Source organism: Uranotaenia lowii, chromosome 3 (assembly GCF_029784155.1).
Source record: "Uranotaenia lowii strain MFRU-FL chromosome 3, ASM2978415v1, whole genome shotgun sequence".
Lineage (NCBI taxonomy): Eukaryota > Metazoa > Arthropoda > Insecta > Diptera > Culicidae > Uranotaenia > Uranotaenia lowii.
The window spans coordinates 245952686-245978291 of record NC_073693.1 but is presented as its reverse complement, the minus strand read 5'-3'; the positions used below and the strand labels follow the sequence as shown (position 1 = coordinate 245978291).

General features: G+C 39.1%; 3 protein-coding genes across 3 annotated transcripts; 1 reads left to right on the top strand and 2 right to left on the bottom strand.

Moving 5' to 3' along the window:
* Nucleotides 1-301: 301 nt before the first annotated feature.
* Nucleotides 302-2783, bottom strand: LOC129754521 (signal recognition particle subunit SRP72-like). Its single transcript, XM_055750646.1, has 3 exons — nucleotides 2563-2783; nucleotides 2069-2318; nucleotides 302-2012 (listed from the first exon to the last, which is right to left on the bottom strand). The coding sequence occupies exons 1-3, from the start codon at nucleotides 2669-2671 to the stop codon at nucleotides 386-388; spliced, it is 1986 nt and encodes a 661-aa protein (XP_055606621.1). The 5' UTR covers nucleotides 2672-2783; the 3' UTR covers nucleotides 302-385.
* Nucleotides 2784-3234: 451 nt separating this feature from the next.
* On the top strand, nucleotides 3235-6707 carry LOC129757196 (zinc finger protein 12-like). The gene is made up of 6 exons (XM_055754330.1): nucleotides 3235-3467; nucleotides 4809-5585; nucleotides 5642-5861; nucleotides 5957-6114; nucleotides 6228-6286; nucleotides 6369-6707. The coding sequence occupies exons 1-6, from the start codon at nucleotides 3360-3362 to the stop codon at nucleotides 6628-6630; spliced, it is 1584 nt and encodes a 527-aa protein (XP_055610305.1). The 5' UTR covers nucleotides 3235-3359; the 3' UTR covers nucleotides 6631-6707.
* Nucleotides 6693-8172, bottom strand: LOC129757197 (uncharacterized). The gene is made up of 3 exons (XM_055754331.1): nucleotides 7278-8172; nucleotides 7018-7221; nucleotides 6693-6940 (listed from the first exon to the last, which is right to left on the bottom strand). The coding sequence occupies exons 1-3, from the start codon at nucleotides 7362-7364 to the stop codon at nucleotides 6731-6733; spliced, it is 501 nt and encodes a 166-aa protein (XP_055610306.1). The 5' UTR covers nucleotides 7365-8172; the 3' UTR covers nucleotides 6693-6730.
* Nucleotides 8173-25606: the final 17434 nt, after the last annotated feature.

Sequence of the window (25606 nt, the reverse complement as noted above, 5' to 3'; positions counted from 1 at the left end):
CTCGAACTTCGAACCGCTTAATCACTCGCGACACCGTGGAATTCGTGATTCCCAACGTTTTAGCGATGGAACGATGCGAGAGATCCTTGTTCTCTCTTGGACTTTAAAACTTGCAGGATGTAGACAATGCACTATGAACTAAATCCACCCAAATTTCCATTAAATTCTACCCAACGGTAAAAAATAATACTTACTTCCTAATTGTATACATATGTTTTTTTTATATATATATGTTTTTTTCTGTTGGTTAAATGCCTAGTTTAATAAGTCACGAGGGTCATCGCTAATAACCGGAAACCACTGTTATGCAAATATTTATTTGAAAAAGCTAAACTTTGAAATACCATTTCCGAATAAATGCTGTCCGGCGCGCAGAATCCACACTTTAGTGTTTGCCCTTCTTTTTCTTGTGCTGGCTCTTGCGCGGCAGCTGCCGAGGTGCCGGTCCGGAGGTAATCATTTCGTGTGCCGCCGGGGTGGCCGGCGATTGTTTGCTCTGGTTGTACGATTTGCTCATATCATACTGGTCGGCCTGGCCGGAAGCCGTACCCTGGCTTCCCTTCATGACTTCCTTCACCCTGCGATCGCGCTTCTTCCGGTAGCCGGTCCGTTCGTATCGGGGCAACCAGCGCTCCGGATCTGGAACCGAGCTGGCATCGTAGTTTTTGGGAAGTTTTCCTTTGCGTTTGCGAACGGATTTTTTCTTCTGCTTGGTAATTTCGCTGCCGGGAGTTCCTGGAGATTGGTCGGTTTTTCCGGAGGTGGGAATTTTCTTTTTGACTGCCTTGGCAATCATCATCCAGTTGGTGGCCTCGAGGGCATCGATTTCTTGGCTGGTTGCTAGGGTTTCTAGGGCAGGTAGTTTTTTGCTAGCTTCCTGAGCTTTTTTGGGGTTGTATTGGGCATAGGCGATGACCAGCTGCGCCAGGATTTTCATGTCGTTGGGATTGTTCTTGAGGAGTTCTTCCAAGCTTTTTGCGGCAGTTTCCGGTTCACCTCCACGCAGATGGAAGCTGGCTGCTTGACGCCACATATCGGTTAAATCGCCTCCGGCAGTTGATTTGTTCTTTTTGTACCATTCGACGGCATTTTTTAGTATGTCAGAGGCTGCCGATTTGTTGTCTAAACCAAGATATAGAGTAACGAGGGCAGAAACGACTCCAGCACGGTATTTCGCTTCTCCGAAGCTTTGAAGAATCTCCACTGCAGCCTTTCGATTGCCAGCTAAAAGGTGCAACTGCACAATCGCAAATTTCACTTCCATCTCCTGTTTGGGTTGCTTTTTCAAGTAGGTTTCGAGCAACTCGATACCGTCCTTGAACTTTTTGTCCCGGGCAAGTTGACTGACTCGAATGAGCAGTGATTGAAATTCTAAATCCGGGTAAGCATTTCCCAAACGACTGGCTAGCAGATGGCAATCGGATTGATTGGTGAAGAAAGCCAACAGACAATTGTTGAAGGCAATCAGTTTCTTTTGCTTTAGGGTCAGTTTATGTTCGGCTTGTTCTGAAGTTGCCGCCTTCATCTTTTTCTTGGAATCGAACATATTTTGGTCTTTGTTGATGACCACCAAATTGTTGCTGGCGACTGCCGTCAAAGCATGATCGTTGGTTTTATGCTTCAAAACATCAGTGTAAATAATAGAAGCTTCCTTGCTCTTGCCCTGCATCTGCAGACAGTAAGCCAGTTGAACTTTAATGATCGCCAGCTCATCCAGGATGTCCTCTTCCGTTGCTCCATCTTCTTCCAGAAAATCGCGGCACAGTTTTTCGCTGGTACGCAGCTTTTTCTCTGCCTCCGAAAACTGCTGCTTTCCCGCCACGGCACAAGCTGCATTGTATGTCAACTCATAGGTATCCTCGCGCAAAGCTGGAACCTCCTTCTTCGAACCCTCGATGCTCAGATTGGCGGCCACCGCACTCAAATTGGTGGTCCTTTCGTCATCGTAATCGTCGTGGGTGTTCTTGATGATGTCCTTGTACATATCGAAGCATTCCTCGAACTTTTCCAAACTATAAAAAAAAATTAAAATCATTTTTAACTGAAAATGAATCAATAAAAAACCCACCGATAGAGAATCTGGGCCTGCAGTTCCTTCAGATTCGGTGGCAGTGGTTTGATGCCGCTGTTCTGGATGGTTTTGAAGGCCGCCTCCGGCTGGTTCATCCGGTATTCGCAGTAGGCCCGCTCGAAGGTACAATCGTGCGACGGTTGGGTCCTGTCCAGGAACTTGATCACCTCTTCGAACTTGTTTAGCTGAATTAGACAAACTAGCTTGCACTGGAGCGCCTTCTGTTCGTTCTGTTCTAGGGCCAAAACTGTTGGAAAACATTTTGCAAAAGTTTTTAGTAAAGTCTCAATTATAGTTTTGTTAAGTTTAAATTATTATTTGTTGAATTTGAATATCATTTGCTAAAGTTATGATATATCATTCGTTAAATTGTAACTATCATTTTGTTAAATTTCAATATCCATTCAAATCAAGGTAACAAAATCAAGCACACCTTGTATAAAGAATAATGAACATTCAAATTGAGTCAATGATGATGATGATCGACTTACTTTTGTTGGCCGATTTGAGTGCCTTCTCATACTCGCCATTGGAACCCTGCTTGTTCAGCTCCGTGTACAGCTGCCGGATGGTTATTTCGCGATTTTCCGCTTTCGACATGTTTTCTCCGAGTCGCGGAACCAGAAATAGATCAGAATATTGCTTTATTCAACGAAATACAATCACAATTCACACCACTTTTGCTAGTCGATTTCCACCATGCACGAACTTTTCCGATGATGACAAGCTGGCAGGGTTCGGACTTGAAACTATAAATTCGGTTGCTATAAATATGTATCGGTTGAAATACACGCTGATTCTGAGATGTTCAAAACTGCACAAAAAATTTATTTCACCAAATTTTGGTTTAGTGATGCCCGTTACTGTAGAATGAACCATAGAAATTGTATAGTTATCCGGTTTGAATTCCTAACCAAAAGAAGCAAACAAAATTTGTTTGCATACTGATGCCCTTTGAAGTTTCTTTTGAAGACGGTGTTAGGTTAGAAAACCAACAATTCCTGAAAAAAATAGTACAATCGTTCGAAGATGCTTTGCATGTTTTGCTGCGTAACATCCTAATTTTTCAGTTATGGCATTTGGTTAAAAATAGTAATGTTGTGCTTAATCGTCTTTTGTGGTGTAGCTTTGTTTATTGTTTACAAAATAAATCAGTTGCAAAAACGTAAACAAGCCAGCAGAAATTTCGAAATGTTAACATTAAATTGAGTTTATCTACAGTTTCTGGCACAATTTTAAGTAACTAAGCCTAAACCCCAAAAAAGTAGATCCACATTGAGCCGGAATCATGGAAAACGGGACGGAAAAGTGTTTCATATGTGTCGAGGAGACGTCGCTCTTCTTCAGGAACCTGTTGCAGATTACGACAAAATATTCGGGAACTACCATTTATAAGGTAAGTTGAAATTTTCGAATATAAATTAGTTACCAGTTAGATATACAATGATTTTAAATTTATGTTTTTTCAAAAATTGATTAAAAATTAGTGGATTCAAAATTTTGCAAATAGATTCTCTTTTTTGCAGTCAATCAAAAATTGAGATTTAAATCCATCCAATACAAACTTATGTGAATAAGAAAACAATAGAAATTACAATCAGCAAAAAACTATTAGGGGAAAAATTTATATTTTTGGAATATGCTGAAACCTTGCATACAAAAAGGCGTTTTGGTTACATGCAGAAAATTTGAGGTTGTTTAATAGTATAAATTAAGGCGCTTTCCCAAATTTTCTTAAAGTATTGAACAAAAAAAAGCCACATTTTTCACACTTGCATTAAATTATTTGTCATGATATTGTTTTTAATCATATGTGTGTTTATTAAGGCGTTTTACTTCAAAAGATTTATTCAGCCGAGTGTATAAAAATGTTTGACAAATATTCTGCAAAATAAATGCAGATTTTTGAGCGAAAATATTTCAAGTCCCATACGTTAAAGACAAATTCCGTACCGCGTGAAAAAATCAGTCAATTTTTTAATATTTTTCAATTTTGTATTTTTTTTAATTTAGTCAATTTTGATAAATTTTTAAAATTTTGTCAGTATTGTAAATTTTGTCAATTTTATTAATTTTTTCAATTTTATCAATTTTGTCAAATCTAGCCAATTTAGTAATTTCTGCCAATTTTGTAATTTTTTTTCCATTTGACCAAGTTGGGCATTTTGATAATTTTTGTCATCTTTGTCAAATTTTTCATTTTTGTGTATTCCGTCAATTTTGTCAACTTGATAAAGTCAATTTGATCAATTCGGTTTATTTTTTCAATTTTGTAACTTTTTGAATTTTGTCGATTTGGATTTTTTTTGTTTTATCTATTTTTATTTTTAAAAATTTTTGTTAGGTTTTTTTTTCAAATTTATGTAATATTTTTAATATATAATTTTTTTTTTATTTTTGTAACGTTGGTAAGTTTTATAATTTTTGTAAGTTTTGTAACATATTTTTAAAATTTTTATGATTTTCCTTTTTTGTAATTTTGTATTTTTTGTTATTTTTTTAAATTTTGTTACTGTTGTAGTTTATATAAAACTTTTTTGTCATTTTTGTGATTTTTGTGATTTTTGTCAATTCTATCATTTTTGTAATTTTGTGACATTTTCTGAAACTTCCTCATGTTTGCCCTAGTTACCTTTTTTGGTATTTTTTTTTATCAATTTATATTTTATCATTTGGCTACTCAAGATTTTTACGATGAAAACTATAATAATTATCAAACAATAATTAATTATTTCAGGTAGTGGAACGTTTCCTGGAAAGCGATTTGACCCAGAACGAAGCCAGTCTGATGACAGCAGTGATTTGTCACGAGTGCATGGTAAAGCTGAACGATTACGATGCGGCCTACACCAAGGCGGTGATCATCCAGCAGGAGTTTACGGATTTGCTGCGCAAGAGCTTGGCAATGGCCGGGAACGACAGAGTCGTGCTGGATTCAGCAAGTCTGAAGGAAGAAGAAGAAGAAGAAGAACAGCGCAGTGAAAGTTCTTCGGCCGATTATCTTGTTGAGCTGGAACAAATTCCTGAAGAGGAGGATGAGGATGAAGCTTATAGTGAATCGGCAAAGGACGAAGACACAGTTACCGATACAATGACTGATAACGATACCAAAAGTGTTGGAAAGTTTGTATCCATGAAATGTAACACTTGTGGGATGAGCTTTTCGTCTATCGATGAAATGAAAGAGCACTCTCATCGAAAAACGAGTACATCCAGTGATGATCTCCACCTGGCTGTCCTTGAATATGAGGAAGTTGAAGACAAAGAAGCAGGAGAAACGCGTGAAGATTTTGTCGTTGACGATATTGAATATATAGATGAAGAACGACTGGAAGACGATGAAGCCGAAATCCACGAAAATTTTCCACAAATTCAAAAGGATGATGTGGAAGACATAAATGCGCTTCAGGACAAGTCGGAAGTAGTCAACAAAATTCCAAAGAAGCGAATTTTTTACAGGATTGTCAAGTGTTTGGAATGCAACGTTCAATTCAGCTCCAAAGTTCAGTTGAAGGTATCTTCGAACGTTAACAAAATTGTGGACTTTTCACTGAAATCTATTCATTCCAGCGTCATCAAAATGAGCATCACTTGAAAGAGGCTGATCTCGCGGACTCCGCGTTGCATGTTTCGCACACATGTGATATCTGTGGCCTAACAGTTAAGACCAAATCTGCGTTGGCATCCCACGTTGCCAAACATAATCGAACGTCCAACTTCGATTGCACGTTCTGCGGGAAAAAGTTTAATCACAAGGGAGCACTCACCAGACATGTACCTATGCATACCGGTAAATATACAAATAAACCATACGTTAAAGCGATATTCTACAAAATAAAAATTGAACGTTTAGAAAAACTCATTTCTACTTCCCATTTCTCGTAGGTGAAAAACCATACCAGTGCGATACGTGTGGCAAACAGTTCATTCATTATTCCTCGTTTCACATGCACAAACTAACCCACGGAAATATCCGAGAGAAGAAGTGTGAAGTTTGCGGCTACATGTTACGGTCTAGTTCTCATCTGAAGCGCCACATGCGGGTAAGCTAATTTCTCCTATAAAACCCATTGTAACAGAACAGTGCCAACTTTAAATTGTCTTTTACCGGTTTTAATTTTGCATAAGGTTTAACCCGCGCTCTTTCTTTCCAAAGGTACATTCCGGTGAGAAACCTTTCGCCTGTCCCACGTGTGGGCAAAAGTTCGCCCAAAGGTATGTGTATTGTTGTATTTAACGGAATGTTCGTGCTAGATACCTAACCGATGTTTATTTTTAATTTTCATTTTATTTCTAGGTACAATATGATGACCCACCTGAAGGCCCACCAGGGAATCTACAGGGAGTATGCCAAGGAGTACAAGTGCCCCCTCTGTGATGAGAAATATCAACGTAAACTCGCTTTGCAGGAACACTTAACACGTACACATAACACCGTGCTCGATTCTGCTTTTCTGAAACCAGCAGTCAAACCGCCTAATAAAAAGCCAGAGGTTAAGATTGAAATGGTCGAGTTCGTTAGTCCAGGACTCGAAAGTGATGGCGAAAATTTCGGATAGTTTTAGTAGTTTTAGGCATAATAGTTAGATTGTTTGGTTGAATGTTGTAATAAAATATTCGATTTGAACTTCAATTAGACGCGTTTTGTGTATCTTAAATTTATGTAACAGATCGATTTCTGATATTGTTCACAATAATTTGACATTTTTCTTCGGTTTCTTTCAAACTAAGCACGTTGAAGATCAAATTAACGAGATATACCAGAACAACCATGAACAGCGAAGTATTGTACAGACAATTGAAACAGCTGTCGGACAGTGGCGAGCTACAGCGAAGTCTTCCGAACAGTCCCATGAATCCATGGATACACTGAAATGGTCGACGTGATTTGAAAAAAAAAAAAGATAACATAAATCGATGAAGGTAAAACGATATCAGCCACTTACCAGCAAGAAAAGAGAAACGCCCAACAGTCCGAGCATTATGTAATACAGTATTCCCAGTTCAGGACCCACCTTCAGAATGTAACAAATTTGACAAATATTGATCGTGATCAAGGTAAGGTCAAAAATGCTTTGACTGAACATATTACTTGATCCATTTCGTATTCTGTGAGGTAATTTCTTTTCAGCATCTTGTGGGTTCTTGGTCTGAAAACAACAAATACCATTAGGTTTGAAAAATAAAATATAAACTTTTCCCTTACATCCTCTGCCAGTTCCATTTGGGGTACCGGTCGGTAGGTTTCGTTTGTATTCCAATCGGGCAGATTGTTGTGCTCCATATTGCTCATATTTCTCCGGAAAAAAAGGTGCCTAAATCGCTCCTAAATGCTAGCCGCGCCGACGAGTTTCTTCGGTATCGTATTTGAAACTGAACAAATGATGAAGAGAGCCTTTTCTAGCTCTGTCTAATTCTTATCATAACATCTAGATAACATCATTATCAGCTAGAGCACGTTCGGGCCGCTAGAAAGATTGATAGCTGAAAAATCGCAATGCAATTGCACTTGTCAATACATCGAAATCGCTTCATTCTGGGAATTGCATTCCGTAATTTTAGCAAGGAGTGATTCCATAACTTTTAATCGTCTTAGCGCTGAACGATCGATAAATGAGTGGATATGGGAAGAATCACGAATTTCCTCCATTACAATTTGACCTTTCAGATAACATTTTGTAAAGAGACCTGCAACAATGCTCAGGTACAGCAGATTGGGACTTCTGGTTTAATCAACAGTTGCTGTTAAGTATGTGGGATGCCCGAGAAGTTGGAGAACGGTTGCCATGGACGAAATGAATTTGAGGAATATTTTTTCATCAGGTTATGTCCTGAAACGGAAAACCATCTAAATAAAAATAAATAAAATAACTAACAGCATTAACAACTGATTGAGCTGGTTTTGAAAAAAAATGCCTTTCTGAAACTGCGACTGGTGAAGAAGTTAAAGAAGGATGGGACTTCTTCGTTCATTTATGTATAAAAAATAACCTCAACTTGTGTTAGTCGTGATTGAGACTTCTGCTTAAGACTTTTGGTTATTTTGTTAAAAAACGAGAGGCGAGTGAAACTTCTGCTTATGTAAAAAAACTGAGGTGGATTGAGACTTCCACCACTTCAAAAGGTTTAGATTTCTGCTTATGAAAAACAATCATCAGTAGCATTAGTTGTTTACTTTAGTTAATAAAAAAGTGATAGCTAATTTGTTAATTTTGCTTATGAAAAAGAAAGCTTTAAGCTTCGAGAATAAGTTACAATGAGGCACTGAATTGCAAGTGAGTTTTTTTATTAGTTGATTAATTCTTTTTAGGGATTGCATTCCAAAGGCGCGACGATCCATCGCGTCTCCCCAGTATGCTACTCTGGGTCCATGGGTGCAATTGGTCGACTCTAGATATTATGAACCCCTACGCCATAAACTCTACCTGGGCGATAATTCCCATCCGGACCTAGAACGAAGGCTATACCCGTGATGGGAGACCAAGTCCGCGCTTAAACGCTCATCGGCTGACTCGGTTTCAAGTCAAAACTCCTCCTTCTTCGAGTTCGACTGCGGAAAAGGTAAAGTCTTATCCCCGCAGCTTCCGTTGTAGGGAGCGCGTTTTACTCAGATACTCCGCAGCGATGGAGGTATCCTACACAACGTTCGCGACGCACACTACTCGAAGACTCCCCGCCGAAAGGGCATTCTATTACGACCGTGTTCCGGTCTCCCTCCATCCTTTGGTTGTGCCCGCCGTGTGCCGAATCGAGAGCAACTTTTCTTAGACTCGCGCCTGTCGCTGCAAACGTACGGGTGTTTTACGCCTACGACTCAGATGAATCCCGACGGTGATGTCATCCTACCCGGCTCGAGTAGCTCATCCAACGGCGACGTCAGACCACTCTACCCGAAAGTACTCTGCGACGTGAATACTCTACCCCCTACGAGTTCGACTGAGGAGAAGGTCACGTCATGGCAGCTCGGCATACGCAGAAGGTAAAGTCTTATCGTATGCTTTACTGCTAGGTTTGGTCACAAACTACTCAGATGCTTCCCGGCGAAGAGACACCATACACTGGTCGCGGACTGGTGCTGGCTCCAACTCCTCTGCAGGGCAGTCATGATCCAGGTGAACCCATCGCTGACCACGCGCCAAGTGTTGGCATCCTCACACATCCTCCGCACGATGTTGTCGGCTGTCGTGTCTGGTCCACTGAGGGCAAGAATGTTAGTGCGTACCCTTTCGAGCCTCGGACAGTTGAACACTACGTGCTCTGGTGTTTCAACTGTGTCACCGAAGGTTGGGCAGAATGGCGAGGCCACATGTCTAAACCGATGATCATGGTACTGCATGAAGCATCCATGACCAGTCAAAACTGCAGTTTTGCAGGCGTAGTCGACGTGGGTTGTAAAACTCAGCCGGTCGTCGATCATCACCCCCAGGTACTTGCGCACGGTCCAGCTGTAATAGTCCCTGATTGTGCTGAAATCAGGTTGGTTATAATAAGCACCTGCTCGGTCTTGTGTGAGCCAGACGCAAGCTCTTGGAGCGCATCCAACTTGGCACCTTCTCGATCGCTACTGTGACCTCTTCGGTTGATGGGCCCGATTCCAGGAAAATCACGTCGTCTGAGAATTCCACAAGTCCACTCTCGTGGGAAGACGCAGTCTCAGCAGTTCGTCGTAAACGATGTTCCACAATATGTAAGCGTCAAATAACACTTCCATCGAGGTTGTAGTGATTTGTCGCGGGTAATTGTAGTTTTTAAATATCGCAGTGAGGGAAAATGATGGGTGATGGTTTTCCCCGAATTATGTAGTCTTCAAAGCCGACGACAGCGCCACAAGCCACCAGTATGCAGCCACGAAGCTTCAGCACCTGACAACCAGAGGGCCATCTATGGTAACCCGCGCTGCTTGGTAACCATCCCGATCGGTAGCGACGCCCGACGAGTTCACGAAGGCGAACGATCGTGTCCGCCACAATGGAAGAGCAACGACCTATACTCGCGGTTCAAGGCCGGACAAAGGCGGCTTCCTGGTGCTGGCTCACTTCGATTAGTACTACGAAACTGTGAAGTACAAAGTGCACGACACCTCCAGCACACAAAACCCATATCTAAGTGATAAAAGCCAGACACCAGGTAAGCCAGGAGACGCCGAACCGCCATTTTGTTCCTTTCCGGAACACTAACGCCTGATTCATCAACAGGACCCCTAAGTTTTGGCCAAAAGAAACCATTTGGCGGGACAGTAGCCAACCTTTGTCCCTGATCCCTGGTCCCTGAATCGGCCTTGGTAGTTAGTCCCGGTCGTCACGGATAGCAGTTATCCGCCGGACGGTCCCACGTCGAAGGGGGTTGTCGATTCCGCAATACGAACCCTTCGGAACGACCAACCAGCTCTCCAACCCGCTAATTCGTCTTCGCCGTAGAGATTCACGGAAGGAAAATCCCGGTTGCCGGCCGGAATTGGACCGACAGAGTTGTTGGTCAGCAGTATCGTCATCATCGCCGTAGATCCGCCAGTTTCAACAGCGACAACCAGGGCTTGGCCCTTAAAGGTACCGTATATTTCTAGTCATTACTAGTTTGCGCATTGCAATTTTCAAATAAAGGTAGAGAAGTGCATAATTGGGGTTTTCCTGATCTTAGAGTTCGAACTCCCTGCGATTTCTTTTGGTAAGCGAGCCGCCCTGAGGCCTAATAAAGGGAGTCCCTGTAACGCCGGTGGGGTGGTAGGTTTTAAAACTTACAAATACCGGGCTAAGAATCGATCTTCGTGGAACCCCTGCCGAGACACTAGCTGTTTCCAGTCCCTCACTATGGTAATTATACTGTAGTTGGCGATTGCGGAAGTAACACTCCACCATCCTACAAATATATGCCGGAATCCTCATACGGATCACTGCCCAACTGAGGCTGTTGAAGGCGTTCTTAACGTCAAGCATGTCCACTGCGCAAAACCGGTCTCCAGTGAGTGTGACGAGATTCGGATAGATTTCCCACGTACCTCAGAAATAAAAAAATAAAAGCTTTGTGTGGAAATGGAATATTCGATGGATATTTTGGACTAAAATCAAGAAGTTGAAAGATTGAAACTTAAATGACCATTATTTCAGATTATCTCAGTGGTTCATTTTTCATCAAGTTTGAGAAGCATTGAGCGCTTTTGTTGTTTTCCGTACTAATGTTTGGTATGTTGGTCATATTTGTGATTTTTGTCATTAATAAGGCTGGAACAAATATCATTTCCTTCTTTTGTCACCCCCCTCCCCCCCTTCGAAATTTCCATAACTTTTAGATATTTTATAAATTATCCAACATCAGTTGAAAAATTTGAGAAATCTGTTTTTGTATAAATTTGAAAAAAAAAATAAATATTCGGCCTATTCGGCCTATTCGGCCGAATATCTAGCTCAACTATTCGGTGAGCCGAATATTCGGCTTAACGGTTTTTTGGTGGTATTCGGCGCCGAATATTCGGCCAACCGAATATTCGGTACATCTCTATTCTGCCCCTACTTCATAACGTCCCATATGCAAAAAACAAGCAAGCGAAAAAATCAGCTTTTTCTGTTTTGAAATATATTTTTTAATGATGACCACAACTTTCACCATAAACGAAAATCGTTTGATGGAATGTGTTCTAGGTGGTCATAATAAATCGTAAGACCTGAAATTTTAGAAATTGGGCCATCGGTATCGTCGGGAGCACCATTTTATTCTTTATGGGACTGTTATGCGAGCATATTTGAGACCTTTTTCAAATCTACTCGCATAACAGTCCCATACAGGATATGTTTTGCTAACCAAGCTTTTTTCTAAGACTTAAATTTGATCATTTTGAATTTATAAATGCAGTTAATCAGAAAAAACACACTTTTGGAAAAAATATTGTGAATTCTACATTGCTAAGTTGAATCTTTTTACGATTTTGATTGCAGTTAATTTTTTGCTCAGGAAGACATTCCTTCCTTCTTACTGACCTGCCTTCGAGAACTAGTGTGCATAATTCGACATCAAGTGAGTTTAAATCTTTTTTAAATGATTCAAAGCAATAAATCAAAGACTATTTCGCCGAAAGAAGCATTGAAAAGTAACCAAATCCGTGGTATTTCACATATGGGACTGTTATGCGGGTATATTTCATATGGGACAGCCACGAGTTGATATTTTTTTCGAAATTTCTAGAACAAAATCTCTTTTTTATTTTTTTATATTGAAGCCCTATGTTCAAAATGACGAACTGTCAGGTTAGATAAAAAATGACGAAAATTTAAACGGGACTGTTATGCGAGTAGAGGCAGTATTTATAATAGAAGGCACGTTGTGATTAATGTGTATAACTCTATAATCTATAATTAAAGCTATTTAATCAATATTTTCTTCAGAAATTGGTTGAACGTGCTTCAAGAACACTGAATCATAATATTTCTGTGATGCTAAGTTCTTTAGAGTTATTCAGTATGGCTAGACTAGAAGCGACAATATAAGGCAAAATAGTTATTTTTAAATCAAATTAGAGCAAAATAAATGACCACATCATGTCAAAAATTATATCAATAGAGACTTCAAAAATAACAACCAGAGGGTTGAATAATCAATTTGTCAGCTCTGTTTAAACAAAAACAGTTTTTTTAAAAATGCGGATTCATAAGCTCCTAGACTGACTTATTTTGAGTCATTATTTGTTTTTTCAGGTCCTGAGATTTTTTATTATTTTTGGTTTAAGTTCAAAACAAATCCATATTTTCAGCAAATTTTAAAGTAACGTTTTCATGAGAAAATCTCATCATTAAGGTTATAACGGGATTTTTTTTTAAATATCTGATAATAAGCATAATAGTTTTTTCTATTGTGGAACTGAGCTATCTAATCTTATACCTAACTTAGTATCTTTTAGTTACAAAAACTAAAACAAAAAATGTTGTACCTGAGGACCCAAGAAATTCACGAAAAACATTCATGAAATTTTTTCGAAAAATAATAAATTCAAAACCCGTATTGAAACCCTATTCGTGTGTGGTAAAACGTCCAAGCTCGAGTGAAATTTACGAAGCAAAAATGTATGAGGTCCTCAGAGTCAAAGGGGTAAAAGTGTAAACATGGTCGATTTTAAGTTAATAATCTCAAACTATTCTTTATATTTTAAATTATATTTGGTAAGCTTTTCAAATTTTTAGGATTTTAGTACTCCTACGTTCAACAGAAAAAAAACAAATTTTCGAGAAATATGTAGGTACATATATGGAAAATGGCCAAACATAACAATTTAAAACGTGTTTTCTCGACATATGCTTTTATGCATTTATATCCCTTAGACTTCAAGGGCCTCATATGAGACTTTAGAAAAAACCCTTTTGGAACAATTGATTATTGGAAAAAATCAAAATGTTGTATCTTAAACAAATTGATGTTCCAATTCATTCTCCTGAACATTAAATTCCACATTTTAATGTGTAAGCTCGTAATCTTTATTTTCAACTAAACTTCACTTTATTTTAGTTATTCCACTTTAATGTAATTAAAAAAAAACAAAGCAAATTGTAATAGAGCTTCATCGAATAAGATGAAAAATAAACGTTGATAAAAACGCGTTTTTATGAAAGAAATTGTGTCCTAAAATACGAATAATCGAATCAGCGGATAATCAAGTCCGACCTGTGGAATACAATTTAAAAAAAAAACATAGTTCAGATAATTTAAGAACCTACCTACAAAATTTGGATGATTTTTTTTTAAATAGTAACCAAATTTCAAAAAAAGTAACTGGTGAGTGACCACTGGTGACTGGACGATTTGTGATGCCAATAAGAAGATTCACCCTCATTCTCTATCAAAAGAAAGCTACAGCTTATATAATAAAAACGTGAGAAAAATGCAAAAGGACCTCTTTTCGAAAAATTATCATTTTATTGCCATCATAAAACCTTGGTCCATGTGTTTTTCGATCTAAAAAAGATTGTTGGCGGTTGAGTCGCCCAAATGTGGAAATATGTACAATAGACTGCCCCAAATTTGTATGGGAAATTCAGAACCTGTGAAATGTTATGCGCTGCAGGCTAAAATTGATTCTAGTCCTAGTACAAGATCTCATGCCAAATTTGGGCCAGATCGGATCACTGGGAAGGGGTTGCTCAACGAGCTTGAAGTTTGTATGATATTTCGAGACATTTTGCTCGGAAGAAACATGAAAAACCTGTTTTCATCAATAACTTTGGTTCTCGTTGGCCGATTTCTTTCAAAAACGGTTTCTTAAAGGATGGTATTCATCACTGTCAATGAATCGGGGCGGTCGAACATATTGACGCCTCATAAACAGTAATGAATACCACCGTAAAAAAGTTAGCGCATTTTTGAAGCCTAATAACTTTTTTATCTTAACTCTTATCGAAATGCAGTCCTCGGATGAAATATTTATAATAATTTAGGCTTTTAGAAAAATTGTTTTTGAAAGAAATCGGTCGACGGAAACCAAAGTTATTGATGAAAAACTAATTTTTTTTATTGGCATCACAAATCGTCCAGTCATGTTCCTAAGCCCCTGTGGATATGCAATTTTTCTTTTAAATTGTCAAGCGTTTTTCCGCCCTTACTTCTTTCCGAACTATCAAGTGTATATCATTCAAACTCAAATATTAAAAAAAAATTAAAAATTGCAATCGAGCGCAACATCAATGGTTAAAATCGGTCATTATTTGACGAAACGGCATGTATTTCAGATTGAGTGTCCTGGTCGGACATTTAGTCGCCTCATTAAAACAGTGATGAATATCACCCTTAAAAAAGTTAGCCAATTTTTGAAGCTTAATAACTTTTTTATCTTAACTTTAATTGAAATGAAACCTTCGGATGAAATATTTGTCATAGTTTAGGCTTCAAGAAAACCCGTTTTTGAAAGAAATCGGTCGAAGGAGACAAAAGTTATTGACGGAAAACTGGTTTCTCATGTTCCTTTCGAACAAAATGTCTCAAAATCCCATACAAACTTCAGGCTCGTTGAGCAACCCCTTCCCGTGGTCCGATCTGGCCCAAATTTGGCATGAGATCTTGTACTAGACCCAGGATCAATTTTAGCCTGCAGCGTATAACTTTTTCAAAAGTCGGGTCATTTGAGGCAGTCTAGTGACCAGCTTTAAAAAAGTGACGAATTTACCAAAAGTGACCAACTTCTAGCTATTGTTTAAAATGAACTTTTAAAAATGCTACTCATTTTGAGAAAAAGACGTATGTGGAAGATTTCTGTTCATCACAAAATTCAAATTAAGATTTAAGTTTGATTTTTTCCAGTGTTAGTGAGTTAATTTAGTAAAAGTTCTCCAAGAAAAAAAGCGAGACATTTTGAAGAAAAAGCGGGACAGCGGGACATGCCCGCTTTTGCGGGACGGATGGCAACGCTACGTTAAGCGGAATCTTGGATTTGAAGATGGCGTCGAGCAGTGATATACTTCTTCTACTCGTTTAGCCCTTTCACTCAATATCTATGTTGTGAGGCTTCCATAGGATTTTCAATCATTTACAACCAGGGTTGCCAACATTTCTTTTAAAAAATCAGGGAACTGGCGAAATAAAAATCAGGCAAAATCAGGCAACGTTAAAGTAACGGAAATTTCGTTCAAAGTGATGACCTTTTTTTTGACATTTTCACTCTAATATGTGTAGTTAGACTATTTCATTGAATAATTCTACTGCATAAAGCAATCGAAAGATTCCATTTAGAGCAAGTTCCCTGGTGTTGGGGAAAAGTGATAGAAATTTTGTCACTTTTTGAATATTTTGAAAATTTTGCCATTCAAAATCATTTTTAAGATCTGTGGCCTTCAAGTTTTTCTACAACACGTGTTGTATTTTCGCATGCTGTGATGCAAAAATAGCAATATTTCTATCACATACGGCTGAAATAGAAAAAGTAGGGGAGAGTGGGGATTCTTGATCCCCTTTTCTTATATTCACCATATCTTTTTGAAAAAAATTAGCAACTCGCACTCTTTTACATTTTCTGACAGCGTGTAACTTCAAGTTTCTATGATCCTAAAATTAGAACGATACTTGAACCCGTAGATGAACTAGAAGCATTTTCGTGGGAGTAAAAAAAAAGCGATATTTTTGAAGTTAGGGGAGACTTGATCCTTTATTCAGGAAGCCCTAATCCATGGAAAAAAATCAAACAACACTCCAAGATAGAATGTTAATTGACTATTTTGGTCATGTTTGTTTTCATTTCACAATCTATAATTGCCAGAAAAAAAATTCTATAGCTTATTCTCAACCCTTATGACATTGCATACTTACGGGCGCAATTTTTCATAAACAAGAAAAAATCAATTACCTTCTCTTCAGATAATTGATGGATGAATATTAGCTATTGGATAAATATCAGTAATCTCGTAATCAGCAATGACCACGATCCATTGAGAAGAAGAATATACCGGGATCATTTGTACCCATATATTAAAAACGTTCACACTCACATAGGATCTCAGTGAAACTTCATGTTTCTTTGAAGAGATCTTCTTTCCTTAACTCTAAGCGTACATTTTTCGAAGTTATGATGGCTAGCATTTTACAAATGCTAAAACCGCCAGTCCACAGAAAATATTAGGGATCAATTGTACCCAAAATCAACATTTTAGAAAACTTATTCTGAAAAAAGTTGGGAGTTTTCCATCGCTTTGAAAATATTGTATTTTGAAGTTCGTTTTACACTCGAAAGATTGATGTATTGGAATAAATATTTTTGTTATAATATTTCCATGTAAGGAACATTTTAAAATGATGAAAAAAAGATCTTCAAGTCACATTTTGTGAAATATTTCAAACAAAGTTCAATAACCCAAAAACTTATTTTCTTAAAAATTTTTGAGATTCAACCATTGCTGTTTTGTTCCATTTGGCACATTTTTCTAGAACATTTGATCTTTGTACGACATTCCAGTTTGGAGATATAGCTAAGGAATCAAGTATCCCCAGGGATCAAGTATCCTCATTCTCCCCTACTGTAAAAAAATACAACGTCCAAAGATCTTGAACACATTTTTGCATGGTAAAATTTTCAAAATCTTAAAATTTCTACCACTTTTTCCCAACACCAGTGAACTTGCTCTTAAATCTCTTTTTCAAATAAGAATTAACGGGAATGTTTCGATTGCTTTGATTCAGCCACATTTTCACTTTTTCACTTCAGCTATGGTACCAAATCCAGGTCCTCACTGCCCGTTTTTCAAGAAATTCCCAAAAATCAGGCAAAATCAGGCATATTTTCGAAAATCAGGAAAATTCAATGGCTTATCAGGTTGTCAGGCAGAGCCTTGAAAAATCAGGCAATGCCTGAAAAATCAGGCACATTGGCATCTCTGTTTACAACATTTTACAGCTAGGCGGAACCTGTCACCTTGGATTTAAAAATAACGTCCAAAATCTATTTCCGGGTGTCTGTTGAGGCAGCCCATAGCCATGTGTCAATTTAGAATGACCATCAAAACTTGATGGCAACTCTGGGTAGAAGTAGAACTAAACAAATAACAAGATAGATAGTTTGAGTGCTGAAAATCAACCACCTGGTGCAAAAGGCTTGCGATTTAGATTAAAATATAGTTAAAATCCTTAAGATTATCAGTGGCTTTAATTGCAAAGTGCTTTACTTCTAGAAGTATCATCCACGGTTAGTAATAATCACTTTCAAATAATAAAAACATAAAAATATACCCTAAAAATACTTACGAATATAGGACACGAGGAGATCGAATTGGCACGTTAGGCAATTATTAGCCCAAACCTGAAAATTTAAAATAAGGAAACTGTGAGTATAATAACCTAAATACTTACCTGAAATACTTACCTGAATACTTACCAAAATACTTACCTGATACAGCTAAGATAAATTCGCAAGTTAGTTTGATTAACAGATCAAACATAACCTCAAAGAAGTCAGAATTATCAATCAGATAAAAATACCTTCTCCGCTGTGCATAATAGACACAATCATTGTAAGTTATAACAAATCAATATTAAAAGAAGGAAACTAAATTTCTAAATTTAAATTAGGTTGATTTAAGGCAGTTTGGAGAAGAAGATCAAGGGAAGATTAAATCCTGTCAGTAAAAGCCTAAGGAGAGAAGGTTAACTATAAAATTTGTAAGTAATCTTAGTCTTAACAAATATTTTAAGCATCTAAAAGATTTAATACACTTTCAGTTGAGCTGATTTATACTGCTGCAAAAAATAGTAATCCGTCTCAAATAGATCCGAAAATACCGGAACAAACTCAAAAATTTTATATCGGATTAACGGATCAATACCTTTAAAATGGCATCAAGGCAGGATTTCACAATTACCGCCTGTGAAAAATGTGGCGAAACTTCTACGCAAGACGAAGGCATGGTAGGATGCAATGGTTGTGCTGGATGGTTCCACTATCGCTGCGTTGGAGTCACAGACGAAGTGAAAAAACAAAAAAAGTGGTTCTGTCCGAGCGAAGCGTGCCAACAATTGTTCTACAAATTTCAAAGAAAGCAAGAAGCAGGGCGAAAGGGTGCTTTGAAGAAAACAGAAGGTTCCGACAAATCAAGCACAACTTCTGAACAAAGAATGAGTCTTTGGAGCGAAAATAAAGATGAAACGATCAGAATGCAGGACACTAATCAGTCTGTCAGAGAAGAAACGCATGAGACTGAAAAACTACAAGCTTTGGAAAAACAAGATATGGAAATCGAGGCAATGACAAGGCAGTACGAATTGGAAGCAGAATTACGGGAACGGAAGCTTAAGTTAGAGGAACAGATGTTGAAAAAAGCTTTAAATGATAAACGGATGTATTTAGAGAAAGCCAAGAAAATGCGTGAATCCTATCAATCCCAAATGGATGCCATGGATAAGGAGTTAGCTGAGCTGAGTATCGGATCTAAGACCGGAATGGCGAAGGGCGGTTGTAGTAAAACTTCGACACCTGTGGGAAAATCTAAACTACACATCAGCAAAAATTCGTCCAAGCTTCCAAAGCGCGGAAGCTGCGATAAAGATACGTCATCAGATTTAGAAAGTAGCACTACTGATAGTATCATGGATAGCTCCTTCTCCGATTCAACAGATAGTGCTTCTGTTAGCTCTTTAGGGGAAAAGTTCATATAACGCCCCATGTGGCTAATACGCGCCACCTTTGTTTTGGAGAATCTGAAACATTTGAAGCCTGCAAAATATTACCAATTTGTTCTAAATGCTGTGATTGGTCATGGCAAGTATGATTTTTTCCTTAAAATGACCCTGTGTCGTGATAATTTCATAATTTGAGTTTTTCTTCATTTCGATCTAAATTTTAAAACACTTTCAATAAGGCGTCACCCAGCAGAGAAGAACGAATAAGACAATATTTTCTGACACATCGATAGAGGAGAATCTAAACTATGATTTTAAGCTAAAAAATCATACTGAACTCTCAAAGGTATGCTTTTTATGGGTATGTTCTATCACGGCCCATGCGCTCGTTATAACGCGCCAATCGTAGTAGGCTGAAAATAGCATTAATTTTTCAAAAAGGCCAATTTTCAATGAAAATGATCAAAAAGTCTAAAACCATATTTTGAGCGTTAATTCAGCCCAAAAAATCTACTTTTCATTTTTTTTCAAAATTTTGATTAGTCCATTTTGATTTTCTTTTCAGTCAAAGTGTCTGTAAGTATTGGTGTGTTTTTGGTCTTCGGCTGCTTTCGGGTGCGTTCGGCTGCTAGGCGCATATTGAATACACAGCGGCGCGTATTTGCAACACAGTTTTGTTCTGTGGCTATAAATATGGTTTTAAAAAATCAAATTTTTGAAGCAACTAAAGCAATTTGAGTAATAAAATATCATAGGCATTTGTAGAAAACACTTTTCTTCAACGATTGCACCCATTTTCAACACAATTTGTACGTGGAATACATAGAAAATCAGCGATTCGCTTAGGTGGCGCATAATAGGGCATGTTCCCCTATACAGTTCAAAAGATGCTTCACGATACCTTGGAACAAATCGAGACGGGCCAACAAAAACTCAGTTGACGGCAAGGAACGGGCTAACACGAAAGTTACCGTCATTTTCTGGCAAGCCAGAAGAATGGCCTCTGTTTATGAGTAGCTACACATCTTCAACTGAAGCGTGTGGTTACAATAATATTGAAAACTTAATTCGTCTGCAGGAAAGTATAAAAGGTCCTGCATTAGAACAAGTACGTGGGATGCTTCTATATCCTAAAACCGTTCCAAAAGTGTTGAAGAAACTTCGACAGTTATATGGTCGTCCTGAATTATTATTACAACACTATGTTGACAAGATTCGTAGTTTAGAATCACCAAAGGCTGAAAGGTTGAATTCTTATATCCCTTTCGGAAATGCCGTGGAACAGCTTTGCGACCATTTGGAAGCCGCTGAATTGAAAACCCATTTAATGAACCCCACGTTGATCCAGGATTTCGTGGCTAAATTACCAGCCATCAACAAAAGAGAATGGGCTCGTTACAAAAAGAGAAAGTCTGTAGTCAATCTTCGCACCTTTGCTAAATTCGTTTCCAAAATTGTGGCGGAAATCTGCGAAACAAATATCGACTTGAGTCAATCGTCAGATCCCCAAAAAGTAAGATCCAAAGAGAAAGCAGTTTTCAATCACATAACCGAAGAAAGGCCGAGGAATACTCAAAAGCCGTGCAAAGCTTGTGGGCGTACGGACCATCGTTTACGTTTCTGTGACGTTTTCAAAAACATGCCACAAGCGCAACGTCTAGAGTTGGCAGAACAGTGGCAAATTTGCCATACTTGCTTGAACGATCATGGTCAACTCACTTGTCGATTCCGTAGAATGCGCTGTAATGTAGGAGATTGTCAGGGGCGTCACCATTCCTTGCTCCATCCGTCAGATGGTCCAATCGTATCTTTAAATGCACACTTTCCAAACTCGTCAAATATCATGTTTCGAATGATTCCCGTAAGTTTACGTTTTCGCGGAAAAGTCGTGAACACGATTGCCTTCCTTGATGAAGGAGCGTCAGTCACCCTGATCGAGAATTGTCTCGCAAAAAGATTAAACTTAGTTGGCCAACTAGACCCACTCACCATTAAATGGACGGCAGATGTAACACGAACCGAGAAAGATTCAATTCGAGCAGATATGCAAATATCATCGAAGGCGAACAGTGACGGTTGGGTGCTACGAGGTGTTCGAACGGTATCTCAACTACTTCTACCTGTGCAAACTTTGAACGCTGAGGAACTTAAAGTGCATTATCCTTTTCTAACTGAAGTACCAGTTCAATCCTTCTCTGGAGAAAGGCCTGGACTTCTCATCGGACTGAATAATTTGGATGTGATGGCCCCCCTGGAGACTAGACTAGGAAACGTCGGTGACCCTATTGCAGTACGGTCCAAATTAGGTTGGTCGATTTACGGCCCAATCGGGGAAGCGATAACATGTTCGACTAGTGGTTATGTAGGAATCCATGTGGAACCTACTAACCAGGAAATACATGATTTACTTAAACTGTATTATTCTGTAGATGAGTCTGTTGAGTCAATATCAACTGAATCAAAGGAAGACCAGAGAGCGCGTCGTATATTGGAAACGACCACGATGAGAATCGGTGACCGTTTCGAAACCGGGCTTCTGTGGAATACAGATAGCCCCTGGTTTCCAAATAGCTACGGTATGGCATTTGGTCGCATGCAGGAACTCGAACGGCGACTAATAAATAAGCCTCAACTGTACGGAAATATTTGTTCACAAATCGAACAATACTTACAAAAGGGCTATGCTCACATAGCGACAGCTGAAGAACTGTCGGAAACCAACTCCCACCTAACGTGGTACTTGCCGCTGAATGTGGTTTTGAATAAAAATAAGCCCGATAAAGTTCGTTTAGTTTGGGATGCGGCAGCCTCGGTTAAAGGGGTTTCACTGAATTCTCAACTATTGAAAGGTCCAGATATGACGGTGTCCTTGCCGGCTGTCATCAATCGTTTCCGGGAGCGCCGAGTCGCCTTTGGAGCCGACCTTAAGGAGATGTATCATCAAATCCGAATAAGGACAGAAGATAGGCAAGTACAAAGGTTTCTTTTCCGCGCAGATCGCTCCAAGCCTCCCACAACTTATGTCATGGATGTAGCCACCTTTGGCGCAACATGCTCCCCGTGTTCGGCTCAATATGTAAAGAACCTTAACGCTAGTGAATTCGCGACAGAGTACCCCAAGGCATCGGCTGCAATTGTAAATAATCATTATGTTGACGATTATTTTGACAGCGTAGACACTGTAGAACAAGCGATTGAATTAGCCACTCAGGTACGATACATTCATATCAAGGGCGGGTTTGAGATTCGGAACTGGGTCTCAAATTCAAGAGAATTGCTTATTAAAATAGGTGAGCCTAATGCGATCCAAAGTATTCAAATCAGCCGAAACAAAGAGACCAACAATGAACGAGTCTTAGGAATTATCTGGAACCCGCAAGATGACATGTTTTCTTTTTCCACTACTCATAGAGACGAAGTTAGAAAATACTTACATGGAGATTCACGACCGACTAAACGTATCGTCCTCAGTTGCGTCATGGGGTTTTTTGATCCGTTGGGCTTACTCTCTCCATTCACTGTACTGGGAAAGATGCTTATTCAGGACCTGTGGCGCACTGGCTGCGAATGGGACGAAAAAATAGATGACGATTCATATGCCAAGTGGAAAAAATGGATCAGCATGATGTCCCAAGTTGAAAATGTTCGAATCGACCGTTGTTATCTTGGGAATTTACATTCTAGAGATATCGAATCTCTGCAGTGGCATGTGTTTGCGGACGCCAGTGAACACGCGTACGGCTGCGCAGTCTACCTTCGGGTGAAATGGTCTACTGGCATAAAGGTTTCTCTGGTGATGTCGAGCGCCAAAGTAGCTCCATTAAAACGTATATCTGTACCACGACTAGAGCTCATGGCAGCTGTTCGTGGGGCTAAAGTTTTGAAATCCGTTCTACAAAACCACACTCTGAAAGCTGAAAAAAGTTTTTTGTGGACCGACTCTAGGACGGTTCTTAGCTGGATCCGATCTGAGGCACGGAACTATCAACAGTTCGTATCTTTTCGTATTGCTGAAATACAAGAGCTTACAAATGTGTCGGACTGGCGATGGGTTCCCACTAAACAAAATATCGCTGATATACTTACGAAATGGGGCACTGGATTCTCTTTGGAGAACGATTGCTGTTGGTATCGAGGGCCTACTTTCTTATACGACCAGGAAAATCAGTGGCCAGAACAAGTCAATCCGCCACTCAATGTTTCCGAAGAAATTAAACCGTGTTTTTTGCTCTATCATGATAGCGATGAACGGTACCCACTTATCCCCGTGAATAACATGTCAACTTGGAACAAAATATTACGTGTAACCGCTACAGTTTTTCGATATGTTCAAAATTTAAAAAGAAAGAAGTTTGGAAAACCTTTACGTTGCGCGAAAGTTGACATTACACTCAAAGAAATATATCAGGTAAATTTTAGTCGTGTTCAATGCCCGCTTCAGACCGACGAAATACAAAAGGCGGAATCAATCTTATGGAAGCAGGCTCAGCATGATGCGTTTTCTGACGAGATACGTATTCTGGAAAAAAATTCAGAAAGTGACAACGACGAAATCAAATATCGTTTACCGACGTCAAGTAAGTTATTCAAGTTAACACCAACACTCGATGAAGAAGGTATCTTGCGCGTAAAGGGAAGGATGGAAAAAGCAAAACACATAAGCTTTGATACACGTTTTCCGATCATATTACCTCGTGATCATGTTATTACTCTGCGACTCTTACAACAATACCATGAGAAATTTGGACACGCCAATCGTGAAACTATATTTAACGAAGTCCAACAAAAATTCTTCATCTCAGGTCTACGTCGTGCTATTCGACTCATCGCCAAGAGCTGTATGTGGTGTAAAGTTAACCGCTGCATTCCCCAAGCACCGATAATGGCACCGTTACCAATACAGCGCATATCCCCCCAGATTGGACCGTTTCAAGCCGTTGGAGTGGACTATCTCGGTCCTATTGAAGTCACGATCGGACGACGTACTGAAAAAAGATGGGTGGCAGTTTTCACTTGCCTGTCGGTGAGAGCGATTCACTTGGAACTGGTCTACGGCCTTTCAACCCAATCGTGTCTCATGGCAATTCGCAGATTCATCTGCAAACAAGGTGTTCCGACTGATTTTTTTTCCGACAATGGGACTAACTTCACAGGAGCCTGGAATGAGATGCAAAAAGAAATCAACTATAGATGTGCTGAAGCATTCTCGAGCTCTCGAACAAAATGGCATTTCAATCCTCCTGGTACCCCTCATATGGGAGGCATCTGGGAAAGGATGGTACGTTCAGTGAAGGAATCAATGAAAGTGCTAAATGATGGAAGAAAGCTTACCGATGAGATTCTGTGGACAACGTTATCTGAGGTTCAAGACATGATTAATCTTCGACCTCTGACGTACAAATCACAAGAAGTGTTCGAAGAAGAAGCATTAACTCCTAATCATTTCTTGAGAACAGTCAAAGCGGACGATTTCAAACCCGAAAATGAGACTGAACTAGCAGATGCATTGAGGAGCATTTTTCGGAGGTCTCAGTACTTGGCAGATAAAGCATGGCAACGTTGGTTAAAGGAATATCTTCCAACGATAAATCGGCGTACGAAGTGGTTTCAAGAACAAAGGGCAATCAAGAAAAACGATCTCGTGTATGTCGTGTCTGGTAAAGATAGGAAGCAGTGGACCCGAGGAATCGTTGAGGACTTAATTGAGGGACCGGATGGAAAGACTCGACAGGCTCTAATTAGAACTGCAAGTGGAGTAAATCGTCGGAGCGTAGTTAACCTAGCTGTGCTGGAGTTAGATGGATAAGGTAAACCCGGACCAGGGGTTGGCCGGAGTTACGGGTGGGGGGTGTTGAGGCAGCCCATAGCCATGTGTCAATTTAGAATGACCATCAAAACTTGATGGCAACTCTGGGTAGAAGTAGAACTAAACAAATAACAAGATAGATAGTTTGAGTGCTGAAAATCAACCACCTGGTGCAAAAGGCTTGCGATTTAGATTAAAATATAGTTAAAATCCTTAAGATTATCAGTGGCTTTAATTGCAAAGTGCTTTACTTCTAGAAGTATCATCCACGGTTAGTAATAATCACTTTCAAATAATAAAAACATAAAAATATACCCTAAAAATACTTACGAATATAGGACACGAGGAGATCGAATTGGCACGTTAGGCAATTATTAGCCCAAACCTTACAAGGTTCTTACACCTTGTGATCTTTTTCTTAAGATTTTATACCACATTTACGGTGGTCTTGATCCCATGATCCTGTAATTAGCATGGTCCAGCATTCCTCGCGTAAAAAAGATTTTAGTGTTGAATGAAATCTATGAATCTATATCTCGACTCTCGAGTACTATCTCTAGCTAGCTTGTAAACCTTCAATTGCTGATCTACTCATACTGGAATGATGGTTCCTTTATTGGGAGCTGCTTTTGAAGCGAGCTACCAATATGTAT

Coding starts and splice junctions, on each gene's coding strand:
- LOC129754521 (XM_055750646.1), bottom strand. CDS start 2,671: ATGTCGAAAGCGGAAAATCGCGAAATAACCATCCGGCAGCTGTACACG. Junction 2,319..2,562: donor ACTCAAATCGGCCAACAAAA/GTAAGTCGATCA, acceptor GTTTTCCAACAG/TTTTGGCCCTAGAACAGAAC. Junction 2,013..2,068: donor CAGGCCCAGATTCTCTATCG/GTGGGTTTTTTA, acceptor TTTTTTTTATAG/TTTGGAAAAGTTCGAGGAAT.
- LOC129757196 (XM_055754330.1), top strand. CDS start 3,360: ATGGAAAACGGGACGGAAAAGTGTTTCATATGTGTCGAGGAGACGTCG. Junction 3,468..4,808: donor CGGGAACTACCATTTATAAG/GTAAGTTGAAAT, acceptor TAATTATTTCAG/GTAGTGGAACGTTTCCTGGA. Junction 6,115..6,227: donor ATCTGAAGCGCCACATGCGG/GTAAGCTAATTT, acceptor TTCTTTCCAAAG/GTACATTCCGGTGAGAAACC.
- LOC129757197 (XM_055754331.1), bottom strand. CDS start 7,364: ATGAGCAATATGGAGCACAACAATCTGCCCGATTGGAATACAAACGAA. Junction 7,222..7,277: donor AAATGGAACTGGCAGAGGAT/GTAAGGGAAAAG, acceptor TGTTGTTTTCAG/ACCAAGAACCCACAAGATGC. Junction 6,941..7,017: donor GCGTTTCTCTTTTCTTGCTG/GTAAGTGGCTGA, acceptor CGACCATTTCAG/TGTATCCATGGATTCATGGG.